Here is a 22,670-nt window from a genome sequence, read left to right on the forward strand (position 1 = left end):
TGTGCCACTCAGCGGTGGTGGGAACTCAGACACATCCTCACTTTAGAGAAGGGCGTCCTGAGTACCGTGGGGACATAACAGGACTGCTTTGTAGGTGGTGGTGTGAAGAAATACAGGACCTGGCACCGAGCAAGCTATCAACAAATGAGGACCACTCTCGTGGGCCCCATGACCACTGATGTCTCAGGCGACACATGCATCCTTCCATTTGCCACCCAAGCATCTCACACAGGGGAAACTGAGGTTTCTGAAGACAATGTCAGGAACAGTCCTGCCCAGGATGTGTTTTAACTTCACAGCCCCGATCCAAGTTCCACTTCTTCCCCAAGCCAGTGGTTGACTCTGGGCAGTTCACTTAATCCCATCTCCTCTGGAAGGGGGGAGATGATGATAATAGCAGCACCCACCCAAAGAGACTGAGTGAAGAGTGAAGGGAATAATGCATGTAAAGGTTTAGACTGATACATGGTGTCACCAACATCATTGATATCTCGGCCACCAGAGAGATCCCTTCCACTGTCCCTCCTGCCATTAGGTTTATCCTCCAGAATGGTGAGCAGGTCACTAGCAGGACAGAAGGACATCTTTGTCCTCTTTTCTTGCCTCCATCCCTCTGGGCTCAGCAGGATGAATGGTTGCCATGGCAACATTATCAATGCACTACTATGTTGGGGGCTCCGTGGTGAAGAGAGGAGCTGATTTTGTTCATCTGTGATGGGGGGTGGTCACGCCTCTTCAGAACAAAGTGAGTTTCTTTTTAGTTGAAGGGTGAGGGAGGACCCACCTTTCTGTGATAGGCAGGTCCAAGAATCTCCTGAGCTTCAGGGGAGGAGGCCTCAGCCATACCATCTGCCCCATTGGAATTGACAGTCAAAAAAGTGGGGTAACCGGACTCTTAAACCACAGCTGAGGGCCACCCTGAGAGCCAGGTGCTTAGCTCTTGCCTACCTCTTTCCCCACCCATAAGTGAAAACCAGAAAAAAAAAACCAAACAGGCAACTCCACAGGTCTTTTTCTAGTGACAGCTGACATCACCTGGTCTGCAGGACAGTGGCGTGGAGCCATCTCTGTCCTACAGGAATGACCCTGCAGGCACAGGGACAACTGGGCACCCCAGGTTCTCACCAGCAGGACAGTCAAGCCAGCAGAGAGAAGAGACCCAGGCACCCAGTGTCCCCTCCCCTGTCAGAGCCACGGTGGGAAAGCGTCCAGCACGGCCTGTCTCCAGCTGGCCCCCGTCCACTTTTTTCCTATTCAAAGGAAAAGTGGGACTAGGACTCCAGAACATTTCTGGGGAGGTCCCCTGAGGTATTAAATGGTTTACAGAAAGCCTGACAAGAAGGGTGTTTTCTGGTTATTTGTCTGCAGGATGGGAGTGGATTTCTGCAGAAACAGCCACCTCCCTTCTTAGAACAATCCCTTTGGCCCCTACCGTTGGCACCTGGCTAGCGGTAGAGGTGGATTTGCTTTTTCCAAAAGCAAATCTGGCTAGGTTTGCTTTTTCAGCAAAGACAAAAGGAGAGGTCTGTCCCCCATTCGCCCTCTAGACTTCCTCTTCCGCACTGGCCTACACTTGGCCTACTAGAGTGACCACAGTCTGAGGGCCGGGCAGGATGGCCCGCCACCAGAGCCGCAGCACGGTGGCACCTCCAGCTGCTATCCCTGCCCCTCAGGCTTCTCTGTCCATCACAGGTAGCCCCGCCAGCCCAGCCGGTTCCCAAGACAAGACATCTCCTCAGACATAGGTCCAAGGTAGAGCTGTCACAGTGTTAGATCCAGGGAGGAGGTATCAGCAGGCAGGAGGTGACCAAATCCTCACTCAACAATCTTTGGCTGTGTGGTCTCTATGTCTCCAACAGCGTGTCCAGGTCTATACAAAATAGACAAATCTGACTATGTCCCAGCCCAGCCTAGAGGGCCAAGTTCTGGCTCCTTAGGAAGGCAGCGAGGCCAGGCCTCCTGGGATCTGACCAGCTGACCTCCCTGGTTCATCCCTCCCCACCGTAACTGATGGTTTCCTGAACAGACCAGTTGTTTCAGAGACCACCGCATCCCCCACTCCTACAAACGGAGCTTTCAGGGGCCTGAAGACACCAGCAAAGAACACAAACCTCCTCAGAGAAAGGTGAGATATGTACAGTCTTTCAGGTTTGGATACAGAGGCATGGAGACAGTGAAGAACTTACTAGGTCAGAAGTTCAAACAGTGTGGTCCAGGGACCCCCTACAGACTCCCAAGATCCTTTCAGGGCTCCACGAGTTCATAGCCACTTTTATAATGATATTAAGATGTTTCTGGCCCTTTTTGATCCCATTCTTTTGCAAGTGCACAGTGGAATTTTCCAGAGGCCATGTGACATGCAGTCTCACAACCGACTGAGCACGGGAGCAGGTAGGAGAGCCCAGCGGACTTCTCATCGGCCAGGCGGTGAGGAGGCCTGCGGGGCCGAGAAACAATACCACTCTTCTCCCTGACCGTGTTTATTGTTTAGAACTTCTCGTTATTCTTATTTAAAAGATGTTATTCATGTAAAATATAATGGATTGATTATTTTTAAATAAGTTAGGATGATTTAAATTTCTCAGTTTTAATATCTAAGGTTATAAATATCAGTAGCTATAACCCACATAAAGAAAATCTCTTTGGCGTCCTCAATCATTTTTAAGAGTGTAAAGGAGTCTTGAGATTAAACCATTGGCAAACTGCTGAATGAGGGGAGGAGTAACCGGGCAGGACTGAGACCTCGATTCCACCCACAGGCCAGCCACCTGCCAGCAAACCACAATTCACACGGCCTTCCACGCCTTTGATGCTCCTACCCCGCCCCCCTCATCTCCCTACAATTAGATGAAAGACTGCAGTGCAATGCATGCAAGAGCTCAGATCTGAGAAGCCTGGATGCACTGGAGTCCCAAGCCCTCACTTGCAAAGCACATGACTTGAGGAAAGTTATCTTGCCTCTCTGCACCGCTGTTTCCTCCCTGGTTAGAGAGGGAGAGTGTGGAAAAGATCGGAAAGTTGTCCAAAATCTATTCCTCCCTTCTTTCGTAGTCATGAAAACCCTTGGTTTTCAATTTTCCCCTGCACATATAACCAGTGGGAATAAAGATTCCATTTCTCAGCCTCCCTTGCAGCCAGGAATGACCATATGATGAAGCTTTGACCTATGGAGTATAAGTAAAGGGTCCACTGCCAGGAAGTGTCCCAAATAGGAGAGGGTGCTCCAACCAGCCTCCCCCTGCAGCAGATCAGCTCTCCAGAAAAGCAACCATCTAAAAAGGTCTGTGGAATAAGGCAATACAGCTACAGAACAGCAAAATCGTCACTGGGTAGTAGAAATATTTTCTTTGCTAATTGTAAGTCTCCCAGACAGATCTGCAAATGCACTTTTGCACAGAAGAGCATCTTTAAATTGCTGTAGTTTTTTAAGAAGTCTGGCGCCACAAAGCAAATGAAACTTTTTGGTTGTTGGTCTCCACATTTCTTCATTGGTAACAGATAGGAGTTGCATTTAAATTTTTCCAAAATGTGTTTTTAAATAATTAAAACTGTTTTCCTGGTTCTGATTCATTTTACAATTACAAAAAAAAAAACCTTTAAAATTAAGACTGAATAGGAGCAAAGAAAGCAGAAATTGTAAGAATATTGTTGATTAATTAATTATATGCAACCAAATGCCATACGTTTACATAATAATTTCATAATGAAAAAAGAGAATGAGGGGACCCTGACCAGTGTGGCTCAGTTGGTCGAGCATCATCCTACAAAGCAAAAGGTTGCTGGTTCAATTCCTGGTCAGGGCACATACCTGGGTTGGGGGTTCGATCCCTGGTTGGGGCATGCAAGAGGCAACAGACTGATGTTTCTCTCTTACATTGATGTTTTTCTCCCTCCCTTCCCCTCTTTCTAAAAGATAAAAATATTAATTTTTTTAGGAGGAGAAGGTGCTTCTTTCTTAGTCCCTTCTCTTTCTACTGTGGGAATGTGGTTGTGACGCCTGAGGCTTGAGCTGCCGTGGGGGCTGTCAAACAGAAGCCTCATACTGGTAATGACAGAGAAACAAGACACAAGGACCCTGAATCTCGGCACCATGGATGGGGTCCAGAGCTTCTTTACATTGAGATAGAAACAAACTTCTACAATGTGTGAACCATTGTTACTTTAGGTGTCCTGTTACTCACAGCAGAACCTAATAGGAACAGCAATACCTGCTTTAGATGGTTGCTGCAAAATAACATTAAATAAGGTTACAAAGGAAGGTAATCAAATGCTTATAAGGTCATCATTGGCCTGCTGTCAATATTAGCCCAATAGTTCGAATATGGCTTCTCCTCAGCCCTCCACTAAACCACACTGGCCCGGAGACAAAAGGATGGCCAGCTAATTTGCACACTTCCAGCATCTGCCTGGCTCCAATGCCAGGCATCAGCAACTCTGTCTTCCTTCATCTCTTGTCTGCGGTGCTAGAGGCTGGCAAGAGCTCCAGCCCCAATTCCATCAATCTATGACCTCACCCTGCCTGGGTGGGTGTGCAGACCCACTTGTGGCTCATCTTAATCACATTTCAGTTCATTAAAGAAGGCCAGGCCTCTTCCCTGGAGATGCCATGCCGGTTGAAGGGAGAGGGAGAGAAAAGAAGCACATCTCCCCAGTGGCAGATGGGGGTGGGGGAGTGTAAGGAGAAAATGAGATGTGAAGCTTAGCTATTGTGCTTGTTCCCAAACAGCTGACAAAGGAGAGGGGAGGGGGGCATTCCTAGGACCAAAGTGAACAAAGAAAGAGGCTAATATATAAAGTTCAAGATTGTTCAGCCAGGCCCTGATCTTTCCAGGCCTGGTGTGGGTGCTCTACAGCTGCCCCTGGAGGAGGTGTGGAGGCGCCTAGAGCCTGAATTCGTCCAAAGTAGTGGGTTCAAGAATTCATCCCTGGGGCAGGGCATCGTTTCTCATGGGTCAGCCTGCAAGGATGGATGGGGGAGGGTTCCTGAGTCTATTATAACTCTGGCCGGCCTGAGATTCCCACCCACATTTTAAGATCTGGCTCGTAAAGACCCCGTGAAACTGGTTGATAGATATCCACCAAATGAATGGTTTTTGCAGAGTTAGACATTCATTTTTCTATGACAGTTGGAGTATAGCCTTCAAGAGAAGTAGGGTAACTGGATATGTCCGAGAAGTCCCCAACCTTCCAAAAGGCTCACCTCACTCTCTGCCCTGGTCTCCTGGAAGGCCTCTGAGCAATTCTCAGGGCCCAGCTGGCTGGGAGGACAAGGGCCAAGTACCAGCCCCAGATTCCTTCCCAGTCTGGGGTCTGCCCAAGCTCTAGGGGTGGGACCCTCCACCACTCACGCTCCCAGTGAGGAAAGATAACCAGCTCTCATCGCAGAGCTGATTCCTCTGCGCTGCCATTACGCTTACCATTCTTCGGGCAACTCACCATTCACCACCGAAGACAGTACATGCGTGGTTCTCTTTCATGGTTGTTCAGTTCCTCACGTGTGTCTGGTTCCTTGAACAAGACTGCGAATCTGCCTTGCACAATTACAGTATCACCCAACCCATATAATACATTTTAATAAATAATGTACTATGGGACACAGTCAGATTCTTGCTCATTCCTGACCTCACCAGGGGAAGGAGAAGGGAAAGAACACTGCTTAGGAAATAGTTTGTTAAAGGATTTTGAGAATTTTATGTTATGAAGGCATCTGAACTGAAACCTGGAATACTCGAATCTTATCTGATCCTCCTCTATGGTTTGTTAACTAAGTGCCGTAAAGGGCCAAGTACTGCTTAACTTGAAACAAATCTTTGAACTCTTGTGGCAGCCCCTGAGCCCTGTTTATAAGGCTAGGCCTCCAAAGGCACAGTGACCACAGTCACCCCTACCCCACCACAATTCAAGGGAGTGAATTTTCTCTAAAGGAAAAGGGTGCTTACTCAGTGTTGGATAGAGCTCTGCTTACCTTGGAGAGGGAAGGCTGAGAGGCAGGGCAGGGATGTAAGTACACGAAGACACAGAGGATGATCAAGTGAAACCAAGGGCAGCATCTGAGATCTGTGGACCTCAGCAAAGCATGCGATGTGCATCCTCACTCCTCAGCCTACATATGACTGGAGAGAGACTTGAGAGAGCAGCTCTCACTCAGCAACAGGCGTGAAGTGGGGGTGGTATGCATGTGCTCATGTGTGTGTGCCTGCTTACGCTCAAACCCAAACCCTGAGCTAAACATCCGTGGGACATAGTGGGTGGGCCCCCTGTCTGTAAAACCAGCCATGGTGCTGTCGTCTGACAACTAACTCCTCTGAGGGGTTTGGGTTACATGGTCTTTCCTTGAGATTTATTGACCTTCCCTGGACGAGACTCTGACACCATCAGTCTCTCCATGAATCACCACGATCCTACCAAACACACGGATGGAGCAGAAGTCTTCCCAACCTCCAAGAAAAATCTGCATCAGGCGACTTGACTTGGTGAATGGAAGAGTCAGGCCGTGGCAGAAGGGTGCCAGGAGCAGACCTGGCCTGTGAGCCCCCAGCTCTGCCAGGGCACTTGGCACCTCCGCCAAGTCCTGTGCTTAAATTACCTCCCTCCAGGCCTGTGAGCTCCCTCCCAATACGACTGTGAGCAGAAGTAGTACAAAGAACTGGGTACCCACTTTGCAAATAAAAGGCTTGGACAATATTTCATGAGGACATGAAGAGTGAATTGCATTGTCCTCAACAAAATGAGTATTTTGTGTGCCTCTTTGTACTGTCGAAGAAACATGTTACGGTTACTCAAAGTACACATGAGTATTTACAAACGTTAGCTTGTGTGGGACAGATGGCTTCCTGGACGGAGGAGGATTACTGGTAAACAGTGTGCTGTTTCAGATGAGGGAGAGAGAGAGGAAATGTGAGCCCGTGAACAGCAAAAGAACAACAGGAATAAGGATTGTGCTTGCTGAATAAATGTCAAATTCGGAGCCAGTGGAAAAAAGGCAACCTGGGACTATTAGGGACCGAAGGGAGCACAATCAGATGCAAACTCCTGAACAAGGCCCCGGAGAAACCCAACTCAAAGGGTCTTGCTTCCCCCAGTATTCAAGGGCACTGAGGTAGGGCTTTAGTGGGGTAAAAAGAAAGGAGAAATTCATCAGGGAGACAAGACTGAGCTCTGCAAGAGAGCTGGAAAGATCTTAGCAAGGACGTCTCAAAGCTTTACCTCTTAAATCAAGGTGACAGCACTGTCTATCTATCAGGATAGAACTTGTGGGGAGCAGGCATGCAGTGAGCAAGGGGCTGGACTTAGGCAGCCTCCGGAATCTCATCCCATTCTGAGTTATTGTGAGTCTGTTTCTAACATGGATGGAAAGACATTTCTTCTGCTGCAGACACCTGCCTGAGGCTGATGCTGCTGACAGAGGATTCACCATCAGGGCTGAGTCATAACTGGCTCACTCAGTCTTCTCAGGGAAGACTGGGCACCTTGAAGACCAGCTTGGAGGAGGTATAATGAGATGACTGTGAAGAGCAGAGGCATGAAGTGTCCTCACACTCAGATGGCAGCAGCAAATAGCAGGAGATGTCCTTCGCACTCTGGGAGAGAAGATCCTGAGGCGGAGGATGGTTGCAGGGACTATGCCTCCCAATGGAAGCAAGGCCAAGGCCAAGTCCATGGGCAACTAGTTCTGCAGGTCATACAGTGCACAGTGGCAACACACCCAGGGAGCTACCATTCACATCGAAGAAATCATACATGTACATGTACATGTACATTCCAGGCACAGTTGTACTTATGATGGCAATTTCCCAGCAAGTGGTGGTAATGTGTCTTAAGGAAGGGCTGCCTTTTTTTTAATTATTAACAAGAGCACTGTATGGACTAGTCCAGCCTCCTGGAGCCATGGCCTTCACATTGCAGATGGGACTGCCACACAAAGACAAGATCTTCATAATGGCCAGCCCTTGTTGACATTCTCTAGACAGACAAAACTTCTTTTTAAAGGCCACCTAAAGATCTTTCTAAAATGTTTATTGCATAGTAGAGTTGCCTACAAATTAACATCAATTATTTGAGCACTTAGAGCTTGGGGTTTTTTATTACCAGGGCTGCTCCCTTAGCTCCAGACTCCAGCAGTCCTGCCCTTTGTTTGAAAAGCTGAGAAAGCTGCAAATTTGCATGCACTCAAACAAGCCATTATCAGTCCCAGCAGACAGGCTCTGGGTTTTGTTGGCATAACAAGGAAACATTCATCCCCTAGGTATAAGTAATATGACCTGGCTCTCAGAATGAGTTGACTCCTTGCTACCACCTTGGAAGGACTGGGAAGCACCAGCGAAGTGGGAGAACAGATTCTGCGGGCTCTCAAAGTTCTAAGGTCATCGTAGTCTGCCCCACACAGCACTCTGCCACCACATAAGGCCTTGGAGTCACGCTGGCAAACACTTGTAAACGATCCCATTTACCAGACCTGACTTCTGACCCAGCGGCCCAGGGGGACTAAGCCAGCAGTGAACAGTTCCAAAGACCACTTAATCACCTCCCAGGAGAGGAATCATGGTATTTCCTAGCCAATGAGAGCTCCCCAGTCACAGACAAATGCAGGCTGATTGGCTAAGACAAAACCAGCCTCACTTCTCAGGTAAACAACCTGCAACTTAGTGTTGTGAGCTTGGAGGAGCTTGTGCCTTGGGAGGTCTGGCGTGTTTGGGGGCCTCCGCCCAGCACTAAGACCTCAGTAACCAGTTTCTTAAGCTGCTCCCAAGACACTGGTTAGTGAGGACTTTAACGCACCCAAGAGACAAAGTGAGTAGCAAGCTTGCAGCTGGAGCCCCCAAAGGTACCCAGGGAGACAAACAAGGTTTCTGGTAGATTCTCCCTCCCTCCCTCCTTCACCCACGCCCTCCCTCCCTCTGTCTCTGGGCCACCGAGGGCTCTGTCTCCCTCCTTTACTGGGCCTCAGGATCAGGTTTTTCATTTTAAAATCCTGTCTTCACCTCCTACTTCTATGGATAAATGAGACTATTCCTTTGTATTAATGTTCCCTCACTATTCCAAGGGCGAGGGAACATTTTTTCAGCACTGAGCTGGCCTGTGTTTGCAAAATAAAATGTGACAAAGCCCATATGTCCTCAAAGAGCTGATTGGGTACAAGAGGTACATGTGTGGCCCCCACCCCACCTCACTTGCAGAGGCACCCCCACCTTTGATTTTTCCCCTGCCTGGAAACACTCAAGGGCAGGGGAGGCGAACCACCAGCCAAGCACACAAGTTTGGTTCTGGCACCTTGCTCTCCTTCTAAACTCAAGCTGGGCACAGCTCCCCCAAAGGAGTGGGGTGATAATTGGGAGGAAAGGGAAGAAAAAGAATGAATTGGAGAGCTTATGCTGAAAGTGCTGTGTGCTTGGCCTCCTTTCCCCCACTCCCCTCCCAATGTGTGGGCCCCCCGGGTGGGAACACAGACAGAGGAAGGACACCAGGAGGCCTTGCCCTACCTGAAATGTCATCCTCCCAGGGCCCCACACAGGGGACACAAAGCCCATCTCTACCTGCAGAAGGTGGCGGCAGGGTGCAGTGTTGCACACGCCCTCCCTTGCCCACCCCCTTCTCTCCAAGGAAGAGGTTGTGGTTCGTGGGATCATAAGGGGCACCTCTGAGGGTAAAGCTGCTAACTAGCTGCCGCACAGGAAGAAACAGGGCTGTGTGTGAAGGGCAGGAGGTGCCCCCATCTGTACTGAGTCTCAGGGACCTAGGCACAGGAGGTCATGTCACCACAGAAGCAGTGACAGGAATGAGGTGACCACAAGCCCAAGAACACTGCAGCTGCCAGAGCTGTATGAGGCAAGAAGAGATCTTCCTAGAGCCTCAGAGCGGGGCGGCCCTGCTGACATCTTGATCTTGGCCCAGGGAATCTAAACTCAGCCTTCTGACCTCCAAAACTGTGAGAGAATACATTTCAATTGTCAAAAGCCACTAAATTTAGGATAATTTGCCTCCTACCACAGCCACAGGAAACTATTGCAATACCCACTTCAGGGTCACTTCAGGCCCACCCCCACCCACCAGCTTCCCCCACCAAAATGCTATCCCCTTCCTGGTGATGTGCTGGTAAGAGTTTGGGGTTTTCTTCTCCTATTCGTACTTTAAACAATCACTTACTGAGCACCTAACTAGGAATTCTTTCTATCGGCATAATTTCAGACAGGGGACAGGTGATGATGGAGACATTTGGAGACAAGAGAGAGGGCCTTGGGTATAAAGTACAAAGTACACACTCACTATACCAAGTCATTAGACCAGACACATTTTTAGAGTTCCAGGCCCAGAATCGCCTTAGAATTAGCATTAACCAGACTCTAGCCACGGTTGGTTTTCAGGAGGAAAGGGACCCACGGGAGCTTTACATTGATCAGCCAGAGGGACCCACAGAGGTAGGCCCATTGGTCCCCTAAGTAGAGGACCTGGGACTAGATGTCCTTCTGCCTCGTAACTCCACACATCCTGCACCATCCAGACCATACCCAGCCCAGCTGTACCCACCTTCTGCATTTCCTCAGAGATGTTGCAGGGGCTGCTGGGAGGGGAGGCCCGTTTGCACCGCTGCTCTCCACTGCTCAGGGCCCAGGAGTTGGCAAAGTCGTAGGGGTCAGAGGTCAAGGTCCCTGTGGAGAAAGGTTTCAGGAAACTGAAGCCACAGTTATACCTGATCCAGGACTTCTGAGTGACTACTGTAGGTCTGTCACCTGAACCAACTTCCGTTAGATTCATACATAGGCCTCTGGGGTGGGAGCATTTTCTATGCAGCACTCAGCATAACACGACGGAGCACAGGCATCAGAGCTCAGCCAGGGTTTTGTGAGGGGCGGCTGGATGGATGGGCACAGTGAGGAAGACAACGCAAAAGATGAGGGAGGTGCCCATCCACTTCCACCTCTCCACACCTTTGCATGCCATTTATCTGTGTAGAATGTCCTCCTCCCCACAACTTGACTACCCTATTTTGCTATGTAAAATGCACACCCACATTTTAGGACTAATTCCCATGTATAATGTGCATCCTTATTTTTCCCTCAAAAATTTGGACCAAAAGGTGTGCATTACACACAGCAAAATATGGTATCTCCACTCATTCTTGGAGATGCAGCTCCTGAACCACTTCCTCCAGGAAGTCCTTCAGAACTGTCTGCTCCTTGCCTACCCACCCAGCCTGAGTTGGGTGGGGCCCTTCTCTGTGCTGTCTCAGCACCTTGGCCATCCCTCTATCAAAACTCTCATCATTGTTTGTGTTGGTATTTGTTTTTATGCAGCCCCCATTTAACTCTGAGCTCCTTAATTCAGGGCACAGGCTATGTCTCTTATCTCTAAATTCTTATCTGGTAGATTGTGGATACTCAAAATACTTTTGCAGAGGGAAGGTAAGGGGGCCACATGGAGGCTAAGCCCTCCAATCACTGCATCTGCTGGCTCTGACAACATCTGTGCTTTAGTGCTTGTAACAATCACGCTGCCAGCTACTCACAACAGGCCATGAGGGCCTCATGGGCCTACAGGGCACAGGGCACTGTAGGGACCTACTTTATGTCATAGCCACCAGTGGCACCAGTAACACTGCTAAACCTTCATTTCAAAGGAACTTAATGGAGCATTTTGCACAACCAGGTCTAGAGGCATGAAGCATGTTGAAGGTCAAATAATGTACTTGGGAATAGGAAATAAACTGTCCCTGGGGAAAGAAAAGAAAAGCAGAACTTTAGAAATATAGTCAGCTGGCATCCGGGATACGGTAAGTGGAAAAGAAAACACCCCACGAAAGATATATGTACTTCCTCATTCCCAGAACCTGTGGCTATCTCTTAATATGGCAAAAGATGTGATTAAATTAAAGATCTTGAGAGGAAGAGTTTATCTTGGATTACCTGAGTGAGCTTTAGATGCAATCACGTGTATCCCTAACAGAGCAGCGGAGGGAGAGCAGAGGCAGAGAGAGGTGATGTGAGGACAGAGGCAGAGATCGGAAGGATACTAACACACGTCCAAGACTGCTAACAGTGATTGGAAGAGGCAAGGAGCAGATGTCCCCATAGGGCCCCAGAGGGAATACAGTCCTGCCAGCACCTTGATTTTGAACTTCTGGGCCCCTGGAATTGTGAAAGAATAAATTTCTGTGGTTTTAAGCCATCAGCTAGTAGTAATTTGATGGTAACTGCAGGAAACTAATACATGGGAGAAGCTAAAATGAAGTGAAGTTAAATTTGTGGAGATTTTGATGTGCACCTGGCATTGTGACAGGTGCTGCTCTCTGTGTTCTTGGCTGTTCCATGGCGCACCAGCGAGCTCACTTTCTGACCCACCATATTAAGGAAGAGGCAGAAGAGAAGCTTTGTGTTGGGTGGGGAGAGCCCTGAGAGATTCAGGACCTCTGGGGTCTGGTCTCAGCTCTCCTTCCATCACCCTTCGTGATCTGGGGCTGATCCCACCATACTTCTGTGCTCAGTTCTTCACCTGTAATGCCCTGGCTGGTGTGGCTCAGTGGATTGAACCCCAGCCTGTGAACCAGAAGGTCACCAGTTCGAATCCCAGTCAGGGCACATGCCTCAGTTGCAGGCCAGATCCCCAACAAGGGGTGCATGAGAGGCAACTGCACACTGATATTTCTCTCCCTCTCTTTCTCCCTCCCTTCTCCTCTCTAAAATAAATAAATACAATCTTAAAAAAAAACATTAAAAAATGAAGAATTAGACTACATGGCCTCCAAGATCCTTCCATCCCTGACCTTCCATTAAGTGGAAACTCTAGGAGCTCAATCTGAAACGAGGCATAGAGATATCTGACAGACCGGAGTACAAATACTCTTGCTAACAGAAAAGTCTCTGCGAGCCAAAGTGAGAGAGCCCAGCTAGGCTGACTTCCATGATGCCGGAAGCAAGGTTAATGATTTTTGTTGAATCTTCACCAACCAAATGCACCTAAAGCCACAGTCCCCTGAGAATGATTTCCAAAATGTCACCAGAGCCCTGACTTGTTGACAATAAGCCGGATCCTTTTCCCTGATAGCATAGGTCCTATTTTTAGTTTTTTAAACCTTAAAGCCTGGAATAAGAAAAATATATCTTAGGGCTAGGAGTTTTATTTATTATACAACAGATTTTTTAAATCTTTAAAATGCACCACTGCACAAAAAAACAAAAAACAAATAGCCTACTGAATCCATAGTTAATCTTAAAAAAAAAAAAAAGCATAGAGAACTACAAGAGACAAAAAAAGGAGGCTAAGGAGGAAAGGAAGTTGAAAAATGGAACTGTCAAGTGCGACTTGATGTTCTGACCATAGGGTGTTAGAATGAGGGTCACATTTTTGCCAGTCAAGGGGCTTGAGTTTCAACAATTCTGTGGAGATGCAAATGAGTCCGGGGGCTGCGTGACATGGGGAGGTGGGTTTGATACTCTCCAGGGTCTTAAGCTGAGACTCTTAAAGGGCTGCTCTCTGCATGAGAAAGTTGACAAGGAAAAACCCACTCTGAGAAACAGGGAAATAATAAAAGTTTTTTTCTCTGGTCTGGGTTCTGGTCAGGAGAGAAAAAGGCTCTGAGAATTTATGGTTGTGGGAAAGGCTTCAAGTATGATTGAGGTTCCAACTTGTACTTCTTGTGAAACTGAGTAACTTCACACTAAAAAATTAATATAAAACACCTCTAAAGATGAGCTCACAATCCAAAATTATGAAAGATAAAAACCAATCCACTTTAGCCCTGGCCAGAGGCACAGTTAGTTGGAATGTTATCCCATACACCAAAAGGTTGAGGGCTCGATCCCTGGTCAGGGCACATACCTAGGTCATAGATCCAATGCCTAGGGGTGCATATGAGAGGCAACTGATTGATGTTTCTCTCTCATATTGATATTTCTCTCTCTCTCTCTCTCTCTCTCCCTTCCTTTCTCTCTCAAATCAATAAGCATGTCAAGTTAGGATTTTAAAAAAGACATAGATTAGATTAACATGATTAACAAACTTAATTCAAGAAGTATATGTAGAATCCTACAGCAATCAGAGAATACATTTTTTGGAGCATACATAGAACAATTACAAAAAAGATCAGGTACTAGGCCACAAACAAATCTACCCAAATTTCTAATTTAATTGAGAAATAAATTTAGTTATAAAAGATAACTAAAAAGTCTAAACATTTGAAAGTTTTCAGCACATCTTATAGGTTAAGAAATAACTCAAAATGGAAATTGGAAAATTCATAGAACTAGATGGAAATGAAAATGTGCTACATATCAAAATTGGTGTGATGCAGCTAATGTAGTCCTTGAGGAAAATTCACAGCCTTAAATGTACATACTGACTGATAAAAAGTTTGAGAAATCCGTGCTAGAGAAGACAGAAATGAGTGATCTTGCTATTTTTCAGTCCAGTGACAGGAATAGCAACTGTTTCTCTGCACAGAAATTCCTGAATCAGAGGGTGACCAGGTGACAAGGAAGAAGTAAAACATACACAAGTGTTCAGCTTTTGCAAGGGAGCATCACTAATTAAAGATTTAGGTAATTGAAATTATCAAAAAACGATTAAAGATTAGTGGTATATTTCACTTTGTCCATATTACCTTCTACTGCTTATGAACACACACACATAAACTATATAAGATTAATCTTTAATTTTTTTAATAATTTCAATTACATAAATATTTGAGGGGAGCGGTGTTGATTTCACCCATAAATCTTCATTGTGGTGGCTCAGGAGGGTTCATTCAAACCATCCAGCACTTACCAACCATCTACCACGTATAAGCTGCTGTAGGGAATTCAGAGTAGAACCAAGTGGGGTTTGAGGAGCTCGAAGATCACGTGTGAAGGAAGGTCTAGGCAGTGAGATGGAATGCTAAAAGACAAGGGTGGCACGATCCAGTGAGGTGAGGTCACAGGGAGACAGTGGGTGTGCCAGGGCGGAGCCATAGTGAAGGTGTGTGAACAGTGAAGTTACAAGCATAATCACGCCCCCAGGAAAAGGCACCCCAGAAAAGCTTACCCTCTTGAGTCCTAAAGTCGTCTTCAGCGAAGATGTTATAGTTGCCACACAGCCCACAGGTCTTGTTGAAGTATCTATCTGACAGCAGGACTTGGAAGCTGCCGCTGCCATCGATCCTGGCCACAAAGCCGTAGGCCTCGCTGGACAGCTTGTAGTACCCAGCCTCGGTTTCTAGGTACAGCCCATTGGAGGCATAGGGCATGGTGACACTGGAGGGACAAGGGACAGCTCAGGAAGTGGGCTTCTCATATATTTTCTGGCTGTCCCTCCCACCCTTCAACCCCAACCCTAAGCAAACTATGGTGCAGTTCAGACTATGGTGCAAAGTGGCGAGGGCCTGGCCCAGCAGTCAGGAGCCCTGGCTCTCACCCAGCCCTGACACTGGCTTCCTCTCTCTGGGCCCCGGCTTCTTCGTCTGAAAGATGAGACAGTGCGTGCAAGGGGAATTCCCAGAGCTGTTTCACATCCACGCAGTTTGGGCTTCTGACTTACCTCTGGTCCCCCTGCAGCACAGTACCATTGACAAACAAATGGATGTCGAAAAATTCCCCAAGATACACAGAGAGGCTCACTCTCTTGCCACTTTGGAAGTCTCCTGAAAGACAAGAGTCAATAATGGTGATCATTATCCAAAAGAGTCAATACATTTATTCATAATCATCATCTCTATAATCTCATCTGAATGGAACACTTCCCACAAAAGACGTAACAAATGGACAACAAAAACCTCCTCCAAAATACTGCTCCTCGCCCATCTACTTACTCATCTAAAACACCGTGTGTCTTGTGGACACACAGCCCTCTAGTTGTCCCTTATATTTCTCAAAAGCAAAATATAAACATATGACTTCTTCCTTCTGGGAGTTTACAACCTAAATACAAAAATAAGAGGAGAGTGCAACTATTGAAAATATTGTAGCAAATGAAAGCAACAAAGTAAGTGACTGCTAACAGGTACTGCAGCGAGTATTATTTAAAGTGTTTTCTTAGGTTAGCCCCAAACAGGTGCTTTGTTTAAAATGGAGATTCATGAGTCTCACCTCAGGTTACTGATTTTGATTCTCTGGGAGAAGTTTAGAGAATCTATAGGTCAAGCCATTCGTTCCATTTGGGGAACTTAATACAGATACAATCAGTAATCAGTTTTGTCCATAAAGATGTCTGGGCAGCCAAACACAAGATAAAATAGTCTCTGGCTCCGTGACGACGGTTTGGTTGTGAGGGACAGAGACATACACAGGTGGCGGCAGGGACATAAAAGCAGAAAACCAGGTGGAGACACATTTTCCCATCATTATGAGGGCCTTGCAGTCCCACAGCTATTCTCTGACAACTGTCCCTCACACAGGGCCCTTAGAATTCAAAGAGGACTGAGCGGCCGTGGAGATGAGGGAGACAGAGGAGCAGGGGAGAGCCTGACCTCGGGCCTTGGAGACTGGGAAGCTGATGGAAGCAGGGAAGTTGAGGACGGCCAGTGAGGACAGAGAGACAGAAGATGCTGGGAAAAGAGGGGGAAGGTGGGGGTACAGTGCCCTGGGGCTCCTGTGGAAATGGGGCACAGGGCCCAGTTGGAGAGTTGACCTTGGACATGAGGAAATGTGCCTTCTCCTACTGGGGTCTGGGGACGGTGGGCTCCAGCTCCGCCAAAAAAAGGAAGCAAGAGTGTCTGTGGGACCAAGTCCAGGAAACTTGGGAGGGTTGTTGGTGTGAGGTCCTGCTGCCACAGCTGGGGCCGCTGATAAGGAGAGTGAGGGAAGGGGGCACCTCAGTCACAGCCCCACAGCGGTCTGAGATGGGGGGTTCCCCCATGGGGGCCTGAGGACTGGGGCCACCTGGGACCCCCACACACTCTTAACCAACCAGAATGAGGCAGAAAGTAGACTTGTTCATGGTGAGATTTCAGTAAGGGTCATCACATGTAAAGAACTAGCCCAGCAACTAGCAAAATTTTCATCCCACGGCACACATAAGCTTATTGCTACAATTCTATAGCACACCCAAAAATATACTTTTTGCCAATCTGACCAAAAATAGATACAATTCTGATTCATTCACACTGGATGGCTATCGTTGTGTTGACTGTTGTCATTTTTTTAATTTGACAATCTAAACAAAAAGAAGTCAGTGCCCCTGAGTAAAGGGTGAGGTATTGCATGTTTTAAAAATTCTTGCAAGTGTATTGGTTCAAAATCACTGAACTAGCCCATTCTAAGAAGAGAGCCTTGAATGATACAGTGTTAGCAGCTCAGAGGCCACCAGGAAAGGCCCAGAGTCCACCAACCACACCCTGCAGAGCTCCAGACTGTCAGCAGTTATGGGAGGTGCCAGCCAAGGTAAAGGGCTTTCGTCCCGTTTGACTAGGGAGTCTCGCCTGCCCAGCGCTCCCACTGACCACAGTTTCTGCAGCTGGCACATCTTTAAAACATAGGACAAACTGTCAGACAGCCAGAAGTTAGCTGAAGAGAAACACACAAAACTAGACAGAGTAAAATGCTGATGGTAGAATCTGAGTGGTAAGTATATGGTCCTTTACTGTCCTCCTCTACATGTTTGAAAATGTCCATAATGAAATACTGAGAACACAAGCAAATGGAAGAGCCTGGCAACAAGCTCCCGTCTGCAGCAGACCAAAGACAACCCCTTCCCTGCGGAGGCTGACACTGAACTCTACCCCCAGCTTGGAGTGAGCTGGCTCCCTCCACCACCACCGGCTGGAGGGGGTACAATGAACCCAAGAGGCCAGGGTGTCTGGGTCCCTAATGACCACAGAACCCATCTCCTTATCAGTACAAGTCTCCCGGACCTCCACCCCCAGCCTCGGAACAGAGGGATGGGTGGTTTTGTCCCTGCTTCACTGGGTAACTCCTCCAGCATGCGGCCTCTGAGCCAAAGGCCTCTCACTCCTGGAAACAGGAGAGGACTCTGGGCACCTCCGCCTCTAGCAGGCTCTCCCTCACCTTCATGGAGATTCAGAAAGGACCCGAGAACAAGCCAGCCAGGGGGGTGTTGCTGGAGGGTGGGTAAGGAAGGCTTTGGATACAATCCGGAAGCTTGAGGTGAGCCACCACCCTGCAGCTACGGAGCTGGAGCTGTCACTCTTCAGGGCCTTCCAGGACATAAAGTCACCTAAACAGTCACTTGTTCCCCAGGAGGCAGAGCTGAGCAGGTGCATGGGAAAGCCCAGAGGCCACTCATGCCCAGGTGGAAAGATAGAACCTGAGAGGCTAGACAAGCCAAGAGTGCAGGAGAAAGAACCAGGGAGAGCACCAGGGGAATGTGAGACAGGCCCCGAGGCTCCCACCCCGGTGCTGCTGCTGCGTGGAGCCCCGCCCTGCTCTCGGAAATGATGAAGGCAGCCTGGCCCCACAGACCATGGGACTTGGATCCACCCAGGTGGCTGACACTCGGGTAACTTGCCCATCGTCACAGAGCTAGTGACTGATGACAGAGCTGGGACTCAGACTGGTCGCTGGTTTAAGTATTTGAAGGGCCAGCTCTGTGCGGTCCTAGGAAATAGCAGCATTAGGAAGTGGAGGAGGCAGGCTGACCACCCACAGAGCGGTGTTTGAGGCAGCGTCTCAGTGGGACGTGGGGCTGGCTGTGTAGGATCATCACCCATCTAGGGGCAGGGGTGTGACAGGGGCTGGGACTGGATCCCGAGGGAGGACTGAACCACCAGGAGCCCGTGGCACTGCTGATGCCCCCAGTGCAGTCCATCCTCATCTGAGGCAGGGAGGGCAGCAAGAGGGTTTTTGGAAGTGCATCCTGGAGAAGTCTCCAATTCAGAAAAACACACTGTGACAGCATTATGAATCTCGGAGATGAACAAAACAAGTGGCTTTAAAACCTTTTTTCCCAGAAAACAGAGTAAAAACACAATCTACTTTACGGCCCAGTGTCCACACACTTACATATTTCACATAATAATATGACCCTCACCGTGTGCCGTGCACTGTGATGCTTTCTGATATCTTCTATTTCATTGTGTTTATTTCATAAACACTGGTTACAGCTAGTAAGTTAATGTGGTGACTCACAGGTCGTGGCTCAGTCTGAAAACCACTGACCTAGACTGGCTCTAATTTACAGGTGAGGAAAGCCTACGCCGACAGCAGGGCTGCTCCGGCTGTGCACTGTGGACAGCGGGGGGCCGGCTACTGCCCTGGTGTGGGGCGTCCTGTGCGGAGTAGGGTATGAGCCACATCTACCCAGCAGCAGCATCCACCCACAGCTATGACAACCCAAAATGTTCCTGACACTGCCAACTGTCCTCTGGGGGACACCCATCCCAGCAAGAATAGTTGGTTTACAAACTAACTCGGGGCAGAGCCCACCCCTGGGTTTTCCGACTCTGAGTCCAAATCTCCTTTTGTGCCACGAAGCTGCCTAACAGGGATCTGAGCGTTGTTTTCAGTTAACCATTAATGGAGGGGAGATATCCAGATCCTACTTTATTTGCTTCATTCCCGCCCTGCGGAACTCAGGGGAATCAGATAATGCACAGCTATTAGGAAGACAAGCCATTAGAAATTGCCCGAGGGCCCGGGGGAGGGGCAGAGTGTGGAGGGGCGACTCCCACACTGCGTCTATCTGCTGGTTAACACTTCCTGCAGCTGCTAAGAGAAGATGGGCTGGGTCTCCACCCCAAGAGACTGGAGCAAACCAGGGGCACTCTCCCGGACATTAGAGTGCGGAGCACCCTAACCTGCATTTCTAACGAACAGTTCACCCTCCGCTCCTGTGATTCTGATACAGGTGACCATTACCCAAACGCTGAGAAACAGAGATCTGGTCCGATGCCATTTACCGACCAGGAGACTAAGGCTCTGGCTGTGGAAGTGACTCAGCACCCTTCTGGCTCGCTCTGGTTTAGGTGCCGGATCCCGCGGTGAGTGTGCCTTACACGGGGCAGCCTCTCCAAGCAGGATTCCTGGCATCTCTTCCTTTTCCCTGTGCTTGTGGCCTTGGCCGGAGACCCTGGAGCCTGTCTGGTCAGGAAGGGCCTGGTCAAGGAAAGGGCCTCCCCTCTGCAGCCAGTGGTCCTTCAGGCTGAGACAAAAACACTTCACTCAGGATGTGTACAAGGTCCACAGACACTCAGAGAGGAATGGGAATTTGTGAGTTAGAAATGAGAAAACAGGATGTCATCGGAGAACAATGGAGCAGAGATGTGCACGAGGACGTAGTCATGCTCACGGAACCGGACCTGCAGCGTCCAAGCCCGCTGCACCCCTCCCCCTGGCCCCGGTGCCACTGGAGAAGCAGGGGCCCACCCTCCCTCCCCAGCCTTCTCCGATCATTTCTTCCCAATGCCCATCCCCCAACCCACCACCTCCACCAAAACCAGAAAAAGTAGCCATCTTCTCTCTGAGGTTATCAGCACGATTTGTGGTGGGAATTAACCTGATCTACATGAAAGTGTGATTGTCCCACATCCTGGTCCAGGAAAATGACCTGCAGAAAACGGACACTTGACAAGAGCAGACTGTCATAAGAATACGGACCCAGGGGCAGGGGGATGGCAGGGGGGCCCGCTGAGATATTTTGACGCAGAGAGGCCTTACACAGCCCAGAGGATGGCCCGAGAGGCAGGCCGCCACACGGACCGACACGGGTATGTTGAGGAGGGGGTGGATGTCACAACAGCCTTAACAGAAATGCCCCCAAGCACCCAGCAGCCCCTCATCTCTATGAAGTTCATGTCCAACAAGTGCACATCCTGAGTTATGGTGGCTGCGTTCAAGCATAAAGGTTTGGGGGACACTTCACAAGTGGAAACACGCATCTCCCTTGCTCCTCATGGAACCTGCATTTTCAAGGGAGGACAGGGAGGCTGAGCCACACTGTGTGACTCCCCTGAGGGCACTCCATGGGGAGGGAGAGCAGAGAGCACAGGTTTTCTGACTCCAACTCTGGTTTCTACGCTTCCATTTTCTGCTGGGGACTGAGCTACCAGGTCCTATCAGACAAAAACTGCCAGTCAGCACGAGTTGATGACCCAGTGCTGGAGTGGGCCAGAGTGGTCAGGGCCAGGGAGAGTGCTGAGCTGACGGGAGGGGCTGCTTCCTGGAAGAGGTGGCCCAGAGGCACCAGCGGCTTGAGTCCCTCTGACTAGGGGGGTTACCCCTATGGGAGAGGGGTCCAGAGTTGCATTTAAGTAGGGGAAGAGGCTTTTCCAACATGCTGCTCAAGCCCCTGGCCCAAGAATGTGAACTCTGTGCCCGGTACTAAGATTTCATTGCCTACAAACCATCTGCAGGGTAAGGAGTCTGCAGCAGAGCCAAGCTAAAACACTGTGAAGTCAAGACAACAACCCCCCAAGGCACCCAAGGATCTCCAGAGGGCCCCCATCCCTGGAAATATCACTTGAAGCTCACAGTCATGGGATAGAGAGGAGGTCATTATTTCCTTCTTTTAAAATCTTTCTCCTTACCCTCCATGTCCACGGACACCCCCAGACCTGTCTCAGGTACAGGGTCCGCACCATCTCCACTATGGTTTTTATAGAAGATAGATAATAGATAGATGATAGATAGATAGATAGATAGATAGATGAAAAAGAAAGGAAAAAAAGAAAAACATTTTTTCCCAGTAATGAGAACTTTTAAGATCAACTCTCTTAGATACTTTCAAATACACCGTACGTCAATGTTGGCTACAATCACCACGTTATACATTATACCTTTAGTACTTACTTATCTTATAACTGGAACTGGGAACCCCTTCATCCAATCCTCCCACCCCTCACCTGCCTCTCTGGTCGCCACAAATCTGCCTCTTTCTCCTATGAGTTTGGTGGCACATTATTTTGTTTTGTTTTTCGAGTCCACGTATAAGTGAGATCATACAGCATTTGTCTTTCTCTGTCGGACTTATTTCACATAGCACAATGCTCTCAGGTTCCATTCATGTTCCAGAAAATGCACCAGGATTTTCAAGGTAAAGAAATCCACTTAAAATAAACATTGGGACCACCTGAGGTGGGAGGACCTCAGCCTTCAACTTTCCAGGGAAGGTGGGGTGGCTCTTCTCCCCAACTCAGGTCTGCCCACTGCTGTCTCTACCTCCCCACGCTGAGGCCCCCACTTTTGCTACGTTGTGTAGTATCCCTCGCTCACACATCTCCCACATCTGATGAATTCTTAGAGTGTTAAGGTCACCAAACCACAGTTTTCCGTCACCACTTCCAGCCTCACTCCCGGCCTTGGAAAGTTCCTTCATCCTGACGAACCCAGGATCAAAACCCAGGTCTTCCTTTTATTCGCCCTTTGGGAGAATCAAACAGCTTCCACAAGGTCTGCATTTGGAAATGGCAGTGACTATATCTGTCCCTACACCTCAGAACAGCTGTGGGGGTGCAGAGATGACCCGGGCATAGTACCAGCACTTTTCTGGGGACACCGGGAGTGCTCAACACGGGCCTGGTGCTCTGATTTTCACGAAGAACACGGAATGATCCTTTCCTTTTGCTAGGGCCTTTGCCTGTTATAAAGCACCTTCTGAGCAATCATTCCTCTTGATGCTTTGGAGCTCCCAGGGTGTTGCCTGGACCCAGAGCAGTGGACATAATCACTGCAGAAGCATAAAGATGCTCTACATCCCACCAGGTTCCCATGGAGAGAGACCCAGGGAAAAGCCAAGGGGAGCCCTGTGTA

At 48.7% G+C, this 22,670-nt stretch overlaps 1 protein-coding gene across 2 annotated transcripts in view; it reads right to left on the minus strand.

Moving 5' to 3' along the window:
* VWF (von Willebrand factor) overlaps positions 1–22,670 on the minus strand; it is a 121,405-nt gene that overhangs the window by 95,431 nt on the left and 3,304 nt on the right. For both annotated transcript variants that reach the window (XM_037160260.2, XM_053661732.1), the window contains exons 4-6: positions 15,508–15,610; positions 15,016–15,224; positions 10,525–10,646 (exon numbers count right to left, since the gene is read on the minus strand). In XM_037160260.2, the coding sequence (XP_037016155.2) occupies positions 10,525–10,646; positions 15,016–15,224; positions 15,508–15,610 (434 nt within the window). The remainder of the gene's footprint in view (positions 1–10,524; positions 10,647–15,015; positions 15,225–15,507; positions 15,611–22,670) is intronic.

This window comes from Artibeus jamaicensis, unplaced genomic scaffold, assembly GCF_021234435.1.
Source record: "Artibeus jamaicensis isolate MK-2021 breed Jamaican fruit bat unplaced genomic scaffold, CSHL_Jam_final contig_233, whole genome shotgun sequence".
Classification (NCBI taxonomy): domain Eukaryota; kingdom Metazoa; phylum Chordata; class Mammalia; order Chiroptera; family Phyllostomidae; genus Artibeus; species Artibeus jamaicensis.